The sequence below is a fragment of the Punica granatum genome, chromosome 8 (genome assembly GCF_007655135.1).
Source record: "Punica granatum isolate Tunisia-2019 chromosome 8, ASM765513v2, whole genome shotgun sequence".
In the NCBI taxonomy this organism is placed as follows: domain Eukaryota; kingdom Viridiplantae; phylum Streptophyta; class Magnoliopsida; order Myrtales; family Lythraceae; genus Punica; species Punica granatum.
The window spans coordinates 14687994-14699071 of NC_045134.1; the positions used below are offsets into that span (position 1 = coordinate 14687994).

General features: G+C 38.9%; 1 protein-coding gene across 2 annotated transcripts; it reads right to left on the reverse strand.

Moving 5' to 3' along the window:
* Positions 1-1171: 1171 nt before the first annotated feature.
* LOC116189089 lies at positions 1172-6304 on the reverse strand. Of its 2 annotated transcripts, none has more exons than XM_031518618.1 (8): positions 5713-6304; positions 5442-5582; positions 5127-5354; positions 4270-4477; positions 3468-3604; positions 2516-2596; positions 1823-1889; positions 1172-1740 (listed from the first exon to the last, which is right to left on the reverse strand). In XM_031518618.1, the coding sequence occupies exons 1-8, from the start codon at positions 6063-6065 to the stop codon at positions 1441-1443; spliced, it is 1515 nt and encodes a 504-aa protein (XP_031374478.1). In that variant the 5' UTR covers positions 6066-6304; the 3' UTR covers positions 1172-1440. The 2 variants fall into 2 exon arrangements, with proteins under 2 accessions (XP_031374478.1, XP_031374479.1); XM_031518619.1 differs by having other exon boundaries at positions 5671-5812.
* Positions 6305-11078: the final 4774 nt, after the last annotated feature.

Below are 11078 nucleotides of genomic sequence, written 5' to 3' on the forward strand. Positions count from 1 at the left end.
AACCTCGTACGTTGCTTTCACATATATAGATAGATATTAAAAAATTCAAGATTATTAAATAATATATAAATTATAAAAACTAAGGAAATCAAGAAATTAGATTTTATAATGAGATATATTTTATTAAAAATAATTTCGAAAATTAAAAAATTTTAAAAACCTAGAAAGTCCATCTACAAAATTCGTATTGCATTTAATTGGATATCAATGTAGTATCAAAAAGATTTTATGGTATTTTTGATTTTAAATGAAACATTATTTCAAAAGATTTAGTTGCTAATTTTATAATTCAAGATTAAATTTAAATTTTAAACTAAAAAAACCAAGAAAATTTCATTTAAAAAAGAAGCGTTTTGATGCCATCTGGCCAGGCCCACCTCGTACCTTGCTTTTATATATATATATATATATATATAAGTATCCTACTACCTAACCGTTTGGCCAATCATAGAGTTCCCTAACTTTATGTATAGATTTGTAAACCATGTACTAAATTGAGAAAATAAAAATAAAAATCAACGAAACACGGTTCCTTTCTACGCAAATTTACCGGTTTGAAAATTGGAAAGGTGCCAGGAAGCAAATTACGCTCATGGTATCTCAACTTTAATTCGACCAACCACGCCATAATAATGAGGAAGCCCCAAGGAGGAGGGCATGAACCATTAGCAAGACTTCGGCCTTAGAAGGCTCCTGTGTTCGAAGGATTGGAACATTCACATTTGGAGCAAAAGTAACAGCAAGTATCTCGAGAGCTGGACCACATTTTTTGATGCAAAGAATCAAGGATAGAAACCATGAGATCCTTCAGGTTGTGGGACTGGAACCAAATGACACCTTCAGATCTCCGTGGCAGTTTACTTGAGCAGTTACTACTTGTCATGAGATCACCAGCAACCTCTATATGTCTTTAGGTTCAATTCAGTCCCAATTTTGACCTGAAGTTCCTCCTTTAGGTTCATCCAATCCCATTTAACAATCAGCAATTACTAATGTCATGACCATCTGCTTTGATAATTTCACCTTATTCGGTAACAAGTCATCGAGGTTTTATTCCGTAATCCAAACATTGAAGTTTGGAATGAAGGAATTGAAGTTTGGAATGAAGGAATAGGAACTGTTTCAGCTTTCTGAAAGAAAGCCCACTTGCAATATTTAGACAACTAGGTCAGCCTGCGCAAATTGAAATGGTCATATAAATTCAAATTGTCATGTGACCAAGAGAATCGTTAAATGTTCCTAATTTGCCATTTAAGATATCGTATTGCTAAAGCCTAATTGGAAGGGGGAGAAAATGAATTGAATGAGGCTGCGTATGTTTTCTACAAAAAATTGGCATTTTCGCCATCAATAAATAAGGTACCCATAGAACACTACATAACCTCCTCAAGAACCTCTAAGAACACTGAGAACCATTCTCCGAGAGAACCCCCGACAAAATCAAGAACTTTTACGATGTGGGGTTTCAGGAGTAGGAGGAGGCACGCCAAACACCCAATCGAGAACATTCAAATACTTGGAACGGAATACTTCCCTTTCTACAGCATAGCAATGCATGATTATGGCCGTTGATATGCTGAAGATCAGTACGTCCACTCTATTAAGTCTCCTCAACTTCGGTAAGTATCCAGCATCTGTCATGCAAGTAAAGAAGCTCTCAATGGCCCGTGCGAGACAGTATAGAGATATCTCGATCCTCCTGCTCTTCTTTTCAATTGCCAAGGCTAGGCCAGTTGGGAACTGCCATAGGAAAAGAAGTAAGGACCTCGAACATCTCACATTCTTAAACTGTGCAATAGTAGGATGAGAAGAGTTAATTTACCGTCCCAATGGCCACCATCGGAATATTGCATTTCTTGAAAATTCTAAAGAGTATGCAAGTCCACACCCTATGAATCAGTGAAGGAACTTCAAATGAGTGATGATGAAATTCAACATGAGAACTTATGATTTCCGGAGTGCACCTACACATGCTTATATTGAAAACTGCAGCTATTATTGTTTTCATGTTACATATGAACCCAAATATTCCTGAGGAACTCAAGGGTGACGAACTCTTCCATGAAAGAAACTAGCTATTGACAATGAAGTGCGAACCTAACAAGCCTCTATACAGAATAAAGGAGCATCAATGCGAGATACACCAAATGTCATAACGAGATAATTTAGGGTGTGAGGTCAATAAAATTAGTGTTTTCTATCTGAACCAGGTTCAACCAATCAAGAAAATATAACTGAAAAATTATGAAACAGCCACGAAGCATAGCTATTTAACCACAGAAATAGCCCTTGTAATAACAAAAAGCAGACTGCTAAGATAACCAACTTGGGGCACACACAATGGATTCTGGTAAAACCCTCAGAACGTGCAGCTTCACACCCAGTTTGCCATATAACAGTTGCCACACTGCAAGCACTCACAGTGCTCTAAATAGCTTGCAATATCTGCTATGCAAAAACAATGTTTAAAGGAAGAAAAGGAAAAGGAAGAGATAGAGAACAAGACAATTTTTACCAGGCAGATGAACAATACGCAGACAGAAACAGGCTTGATCTAGCAGTACCTAGGAGACTCTTTCCCAGGATGGTGTAGGGCCTGTCAAATGTGAAAACAAGGTAATCCAAGAAAATTACCGTCACAAGGATCGAATATAACTCAAAAGGCCAGAACTCATGTTGCTTACTGCGAGATGTTGTACCCAGAAGGATACAAAGATAATGATATATGCGGAACTCATTTTGCACATTCTCAAAGGTAAGGGGAAAAGCAGAAGAATGTGAGGAGATGCAGGACTTTGACAGAATTGTTTGTACCCTCAAGATCCCAGAACAGTCTGTACCCTCAAGATCCTCAATTGTCTGATGGGCAAATAACTTTTCAGGCATCGCAACATTTCAATACACCTATATGTGTAATTTGACTTCCATATCTCCTTGAATGATTCGAAAATAAAATAAAATAAAAAATGAAAATCTCGAGGTTCAGGATCATGACATGGCTTGGGCAAAGAGATAAGGCTGCATTTTTAAAAAACTCATGGTCCTATGAGAAATGCTCCTCAAAATCAATCATACCTCTGGAAAAAGCTTTTGGCCCATCGCTCCTGTTAAAATTGGATTTCTAGTTTGAGGTTCTATACCTAGACGGATGTGGGTGTGGGGATACAGGTATGGCTTTGAGATCAGGTGATATATACGTCAATTTCAGCTCTTTCCAATGTAGAATACAAATAACAATGTGAAACTCACAAGTTTATGCCATATGGATCCTGATCATTACAACTTGTTCAAATTAAGAAACATTCTAGGAGAGCCGCAGGGTTCTACAAAAGAACCCTCAGGTCAATCATCAAGATATATATGCACTTCCAACTGATACCATTTTCGGCTGCTGATAAGCATGATGCGAATTACAAAAAATCTTAATCAAATATCAACACATAGAACAACTAAATTACAGCTTATACCTTTTCAAGAGGTCCTGACGATGGACTATCAAAGCAGGAATCAGGTAAACAGGGAGATAGACAGGTAAAGCTCTTTTGTATGCTTGGATGAGAAAAGAGACACTGTGTGAGGTGCAAGGTTGATTTCCATGTATTATCTGCAAGATTTAGAAGATCAGCTGATAAAGAACAGTCAACAGGAGAGCACTGAGAAAGCAAGCTGGTGCCTCCCAGAATATTGACAAAACGATTTCATTTGAAAGACAATCCATGGATCAAAGTGCCTCAGCTTTTAGATTGGCCACATATCAAAGTGTCTCAGCTTTTAAATTGGCCATACATCAAAGTGCATCAGCCACTCTGCAAACTTGCTGGTAGGAATAAATATCATCTTCTTTAAATTTATCAGGTCGTAGGATGGAGAGCCATTTAATTAAAAAAAGTACGTGAATCCCTGAAACTAAGTGCAAGGAAGCATTGTTATAAGCATTGCAAAGATGCATAATAGATGCTTGGACCTTTAAATTATTATACACATGATGAAGGTTCTCTCCTCGAGAGGAAGTAGTATAACTTATTCAACGTTAAAAAATGCGATAGGTAGAGTCCTATTCAAACTTTGTAAGAATAACAAATTTCAAAATAAGATGAAAAAAACCAGCTTTATACCAAATAGTGATAACATTTTAAGGTCAAAATGAATATTTGTATTGCAAAAAGACAAGAGTGATCCAAGTTATCATGCATTATGAAATTGCATGCAGAAATTTTAAGCCAACAGAGACTACAGTTTAGAGAAATTTGAACTCAGGGAAAGTCATACCGAGCAGGGAATTTTCATATTTGGGTCGAGATTGATGTCAACGCCCATTGACTTGTAATATCTTTCAATTGCCTCTAAGTTGGTAAAAGGAATGCCAGAAGCAATCTCTTTCACCCCCTGTAAAATTGTAGGATTTTTTCCTCCGTGGGTGTTGAGAAATGACTTGTACGATGGAGGTAAGCTGTCTTGCTTCAATATGTATGCAGACCTGCAATTTAAGAGTTTTGCTTAAGCACAATAAAGTAGCAGCTGTAGTTGTCCAGAAAAATGAAACATCAAGTCTTAGTGACCGATATACAATGACAAACCTTCCTTGGTCAACGCTTATGGAACTACAGATATGACCGAATTTAAGAGTCTTGCTAAAGCACAATTTTTTTCTTGAATCGTAATAACGGGCAACAAGTTTCAGCACAGGATATGATGTCACTAAGATGACGAAAAGGAAAAAGAGGGAAAAGCAAGAAATTGGAACTCTATCTTGAACAAAGACCTAGCATGACCATACATGAAATAGGATGTATCAATTAAATCCTTAATAAGGTTGATGACAGTGGAGTAACCGAAACATCTTTTATAAAAAAGACCAATCAACTGTTGGACAGGCATAAGCAAACACCCAAATCACTGAAATCTCTTACGCTTTCCCTTTGCACTCATTTGACACTTAAAATCAATGGGAACTTTCTCCTAACAAAAGCAGGCTGGACAAAATACCCATGGGACAATAACATGATGCCATGAATATAAGATACTGAAAAGCTTAATATATTTGATAAGAACACCCTCTAGCAATACAGTGGTAGCAAAACCAAGACCTGCAATAACTTGAAATAGCAAGTATTTGTTACCCTTACAGTATCTGCGATGAAGAAAGACACATAAGGAATATGTCCCCATGCTTCCAAGTGAGCGGTCGGCAAATCTTCCCAAATCGTTTGCTCTTAATCCCACATCGGGAAGCCAATACGGCTGCACGCATGAGTATGTAAATGGCCAAGCTTGTGTGTTGCGTGTTCAGTCCCGTAAGTAAAATCGATGGACCTGCTATCGCCCCTGCCAACAAATGCCTCCAGTTTGCAGTCCTAACAGTGATTCAAACACCAATTAGACATACTGCAGCAGATTGAATATCAGCAACAAAGAACAGAAACATGGAAGTACGGGATTGCCTGCGATGACCGCCCAAGGCAGCTATGATCTCATCCACGGAGACAAATGTGCCGGCGAAGGTTCCGAGGAATAGTCCGTATCTCAATGTCTCCTTCAAAGCCAGAATTATGGCCTCTCTGTTCGAGAACAGCTCAGGTTTACTGATCAAACGCAGAAGAGAGAGAAGAAGTCAACACGAATGATTATAGTCAAATCTTGATCCGATAACCAAACAGAGGTGAATCTCACATGCAAGCAGAGGACAAGTTCAGCAACATCAGAGAGCCTCACCGCGCAGAGGCCGATAAACTCCGGCGACGGAGTCTAGCCAGAATCGAGAATAAAGCCAAGCCGCCTTTGAGGCCGGCTCCAATCGAGAATCCCTTCACCGAAGCAGTGACTGCTCTGCGTATCTTCTCCGAGTCAGTGAAAGGGATCGAATCCAAAACAAGTGAGTAAGTGGAGGGGCAGGAGCTGGAAGGAGGAGTGGGGTCGGTTCTAGAGCAATGCGCGCAGCTCGTACCGCCGCCTGAATTCTCATGCAGGAGACAAACGCGGTCCTCTCCGGCTGAGGAGCAGCCGCGCTGGCCGCCGTCGACGGCCGAGACATCGCCGAGAGACGGCGGCGGCTGCGGCGGCGGCATGGCTGGGCTACGCTCTGCCAGTAACGGTTGCAGAGTAATGGACGGAGAAGAAGATGAGGAGAACGAGTCCGTCTGGAAGCAGACGGAAAGGAGTAGTAGTGGCAGAGGAGAGCAGCGCAGCGGGCGGGGCAGAGCGAGAGATGGAGCTAATCGGAGAGGCCAATGACGGAACCACACGCGTGTCGTTTCAGTGCGGTTCTGTAACTGTGACGCCAGCAGTTCTGCCCTCGTCCCTTGTCATTTTCGGAAATTACCTAACTAGAATATATATATATATATATATATATATGTGTGTGTGTGTGTGTGTTTGGATAGATAGATACTTAACTACACCGGTTTGCATGGTTACGGGTAGGTCCAATTGAAAATCAGATAGAATTCGGTTAGTAATTTTAGGAATCGATGAAAGGTAATTTTGGTTTCGATTCCAACACATAGGGTATCCAATAAATCACTATTCGTAACCTGTATTTTCTAAAAAGTTATTTTATATTTACCTAATTCTCTATGTGCGATGTAGTAGCTATAGAATGTTAAGTAGAGTTTATTTGCTTTGTCTACTAAGAAAAGCTACATCATCCTTTTTCTGCTAAATGCTACATAATTTTTTAATTGCATATTTATAATCTTAACGAGTGCTATATAATCATTTAGTTCTATGGATAGATGTGATTCAATTAATCTATATCGACATTTATTTGTTTTGTATGATTGTGAATGAGATCTCTATTTATTTTATTTATTGTGTTTAAAGAGAAAAAATACTGATTCTAACAGGGTACCTAGAACCTGTACAATTTTCGAGTAGGTTCTGGTTTCAGGTTCTAACATGGTAGGGTCCGATTCTAAAATCTTGAAACTTGTCCCCTACAGAATATGGTCCGGGTATCGTGAAAAAACCATCGTACCTGGACTCGCACACCCCTACCTATCTAGTATAGATCAACATGCTATAGACGGGTAAGTACAATAATTACCTATAAAACTCAAACTTTTATCATTTTATCAGTTTTAGCACGATTGTTATTTTTGATCTAAAAATATACAAACTATTAACTTGATATCAATTTCAGCACATGTTAACTTTTTCATTAATTTAAATGAGAATTGCAAGCCACCACCCTCGGTCGGGGTAGTTAGCGACCTTAGTGATCGTGCTGGTGACCCTACAGGGGCGGTAGGGCCTCTAGTGAGGCCCTCACCACCTGAATTTGACAAAAAAAAAAGAAGTAAATTAGAAAGGAAGGAAGACGGAGGTCGACGGTGAGAGTCACGTGGGTAGCAACCACCCCCAGTCGGGGTCACTTGCGACCTCTCATCACAAGCAATCTTGAATTTGTTGGGGGCACCATTGATGCCCCACCCATTGAAAAATTTAAGGTCGTGCTAACATTGAATTTTAAGTCAAGGAAAAAAGTTTTTGTTAAAATTGATAAAATGTGAAAAGTTTGGATTTTCTTGGATAATGAACCCTCATTATTACCAACATTGGTTCAAAACTTGTTCTTGTTTAGCTAATGTCTCAGGTTGGAATCTTGCAAATGGAGAAAATTCACGGATTGAGAGTCTTAATCATTAGTGAGTCGGCCTGTCTCAAATTGAATCAATTGGGATCCATTGGAATTATGAATATCATTTTACACAAAAAAGTACAACAATTACTACAATGGTTTATTTACTGAAAAGATATCTAATTATATATTTTTAGTAGTATTTAATGTTATGCAAAATTAAAGGTAAAATGCACACACCTTTCTTGAGGTTTGAAGTAGGGATATCATTGGCATTTACAATATATATATATATATATATATCGCACCACTTAACCGCATCAAATGATATATGATTTTCAATTTCAAAAAGAGTCCAAGTGCAGTCTTGTCCGGATATGGTTTTTGTTAGGGATCAAAAAATTGACCCAATAAGTTGGACACGGTCTAACGTCCTAGGCCCACATTGATACATCAAATTGGTAACAATCTCTAGAGGAAATATTCTATCTATTATTATCTCTCATATATCTTTAATATCTTTGATATATTATTCCCTTAAATATCTACATGATATATTTATGGAACATTTCACTATATGTTATATGCAATTAAATATCTCAAGAGGATTATGATGTCCCGATAGAAATTTCATGCGGCTCTCTATAAATATCTCTAGGTATACTTAGAATCGTAAGTTTAATTGATTACTTTTATGAATATATTCTCATTTAAGTATTGGAAAAGGAAATCGAAATTCCCTTCCATTCTTTCCCTTATTTACAGGTTGATCATGGAAGCTCGAAACTCATGGCTTGCACGTCATAAAGGTTTGAAAACCGTGACCCCCACATCGACATCGTCTGTGAGAAACGGCACGAGAAGTCATTACATTGGTTGTTTTACATCAAATTGAGAAGAAACAACGGTTTTGACCATGAGTGTCGCAAACTCTCAAGCCGGAAACGACAAGTCTTAGGAGGCTCTAAACCTCCTGCAGTAGGATGCAACAAACCACCCAGACACTCTAGGGCTCCCAACCCTCCCCAATGGGCAACAAGGAGCAACCCAGCACAATTGGCTAGTCAAGATTCGCCACCGCCATAACATGGATATGCAGACCCGAATTTTGTCTCATCAAAGTCTGCATGCGTGCTCAACATTGCACGGCTTGAGAGTATCCACCTTCCCAGATGATGCATGACGGACGCGCGTGAGAATGAGTCATTACTACTTGTTTATGACTCGGAGATCGATGGCCAGTGAGTTGTCCGGGTTTAGGTGTAAGGATACACCTAGTTTGCTAAAGCAAGTGGTCTGCGGAATCAAGGATTCCGAATTTAGGTATTTTGTTACGTGCGTGCTTGTATCCCATGTGTCTTGTCGATACTCTGATTTGTCTAAAGTTTGTCGTTTTTAGTTTATTTATCGCTTAAATTAAGTTTCACTGATTTCGCTCGATTTGACAGCGCAAATTTGTAGAGAAATGACCAATTCGAACTAAGAGCCTGAGAATGGTCTTGGAGCTCAATTGCTTAGTTTTATTTTCAGTCCTATTCATGGTTCGAATATTTGCCTTTGCCCCGATTCTCTTGTGTTTGTTTCTTGTTTTGCATGTCAGAGCTACCCATCTCAAACCAAGTAGGATCCAAGCGGATGATGACTCGGATTGAGGTACGTGAAACGGGGATAAAAAATCACCCCAAAGCTCAACTGATCATGTGGTCATCTCAAGGACCATTCGATCATCCCGGGACCCACCAGTTCGGTCAAACTTGACCCACGACTCTCTTGAGCCCGCGTTGCATTAATTTAGGTTTCGGCTTTCTAAACACATGGTGAGTACGAGTGAACTATTGGCCGAACGCAAACCAACTGGGATCTGATTTAGGCATTTGTATTATATTGAGAGTACAGTACGAGAAATTTATTTGTATATTTATTCATGTAATGACCCTAGTCGGCGAGCAAACGGTTCGAGAGATGAACCGGTCAAGTCGTCCTACGTCCCAAGGGATGAGTAAGCTTTACATTTTGCAGTTTCGGTCTGCGCGAGGAACTGACCATCATGGCTCAGTGAACCGTAGTACGAGAACAACGGACCTAACCCTCGACGTAAGAGTCTACCCCTCTCTTGGGCTCTTAGTCCGAATCGATCGCTTCTCAACGAATTTATAGTGTCAAAACGAGTAAGATGAGCGAAACCTAATTAATGCGGTAAAACAAACTAAAAAGGCAAACCTTAGACAAACTATAGCACCAAGAGGGCGTGCGAGATTTAAGCTCGTACATAACAGAACCTCCGAACTGGGAAATACTGGTTCCACAAGACCATATGTCTTAGCAAACTAGGTATATTCTTTATCCGTAGGCTTGGGCAATCTGCCAGCTCTCGACTTGAGGTCGTAAACTGGTAATGACGACTCCTTCTGACGCACATCATTCACGCATCCCCTGAAAAAGTGGATACTCCTAAGTCGTACAATCTTGCACACGCATGCGGGCCCTAAGGAGATGTAATTTGGGTCCGCACAGAAATGCTTCGAGATGCTTTTTCAATCCTAAAGACTTTTTTGCAGCAAGGAAGCCCAACTTTGAGACAAATGCACACGTACCTTGTTTCATGACAGAAGAATAGTTCTTCTTTTTACCCTTTAATTTAGCTTCTCAACAACCCTCTTGCCTAAAAGAAGCATCCCACTTCCATGAACTATTTCGCAAAATGTAGCTTAATCTACTGATTGTTTTTGTCTCACTAAATTCGTTATAACACAGTCTCTACATCTTCCACAGGTGCAGGTTATTTCACTTTCAAGAAGCGATGTGGTGTGATGACACATCGCCACTTTTCAAATTGCTATTTACAGTCATATGAAGGTTCATGCGAGGAGAACCTTCCTTCGTCCTAAGTGGCATTGTTAGATAGGTCAACCAGCTTTTAATATTATATATAGATGATTATGATATGATTTATGATTTATGATTCACGATTTATGATATAACAAGCCGTCAATCTATTATATTATAGGTATTTAAAGTAGACTTATGTTTTTGCAATGAAAGACTCCCAGGACATGCCGCATAATCCTTTTTGACAAATCTTCAATTCACGATTGGAAGTCTCCTTGAGTCTCTGCATACACGACATTTTTTAAAATTTCCATTATTATTATTATTATTATTATTGGTGGTGGTGGTGGTGTTATTATTATAAATATACATGCTTATCAAAAAAAGAAGAAAGATAAAAAAAACAAAAACAAAAACATTCAAAAGGTGTCTTTTAAAGTATGAATTACTTGAAAGCACTTACAATTTGGAACCTCTAGACCTGTCGCACTTGGAAAAAGATTGAACATTTTTATGCTATAAATTACGTTTATTATATCACGTTTATACATATTCGCAACTTGAGTGGAATCTCATGACAAAAGTCTAACAGTATATTCAATATATAAATTTAAAATTTTAATTTCCAAAAGCTTGCATAACGCGGGGGCCATATGACTAGTTCATTTAATCT

What these genes read in the sequence shown, in the direction of transcription:
- LOC116189089 (XM_031518618.1), bottom strand. Translation starts at nt 6,065, where the DNA reads ATGCCGCCGCCGCAGCCGCCGCCGTCTCTCGGCGATGTCTCGGCCGTC. An exon ending in CTTTCTTCATCGCAGATACT is followed by an intron (nt 4,478 to 5,126) that starts GTAAGGGTAACA and finishes CTTAAATTGCAG; the next exon opens with GTCTGCATACATATTGAAGC. An exon ending in CGATGGTGGCCATTGGGACG is followed by an intron (nt 1,741 to 1,822) that starts GTAAATTAACTC and finishes TTCCTATGGCAG; the next exon opens with TTCCCAACTGGCCTAGCCTT.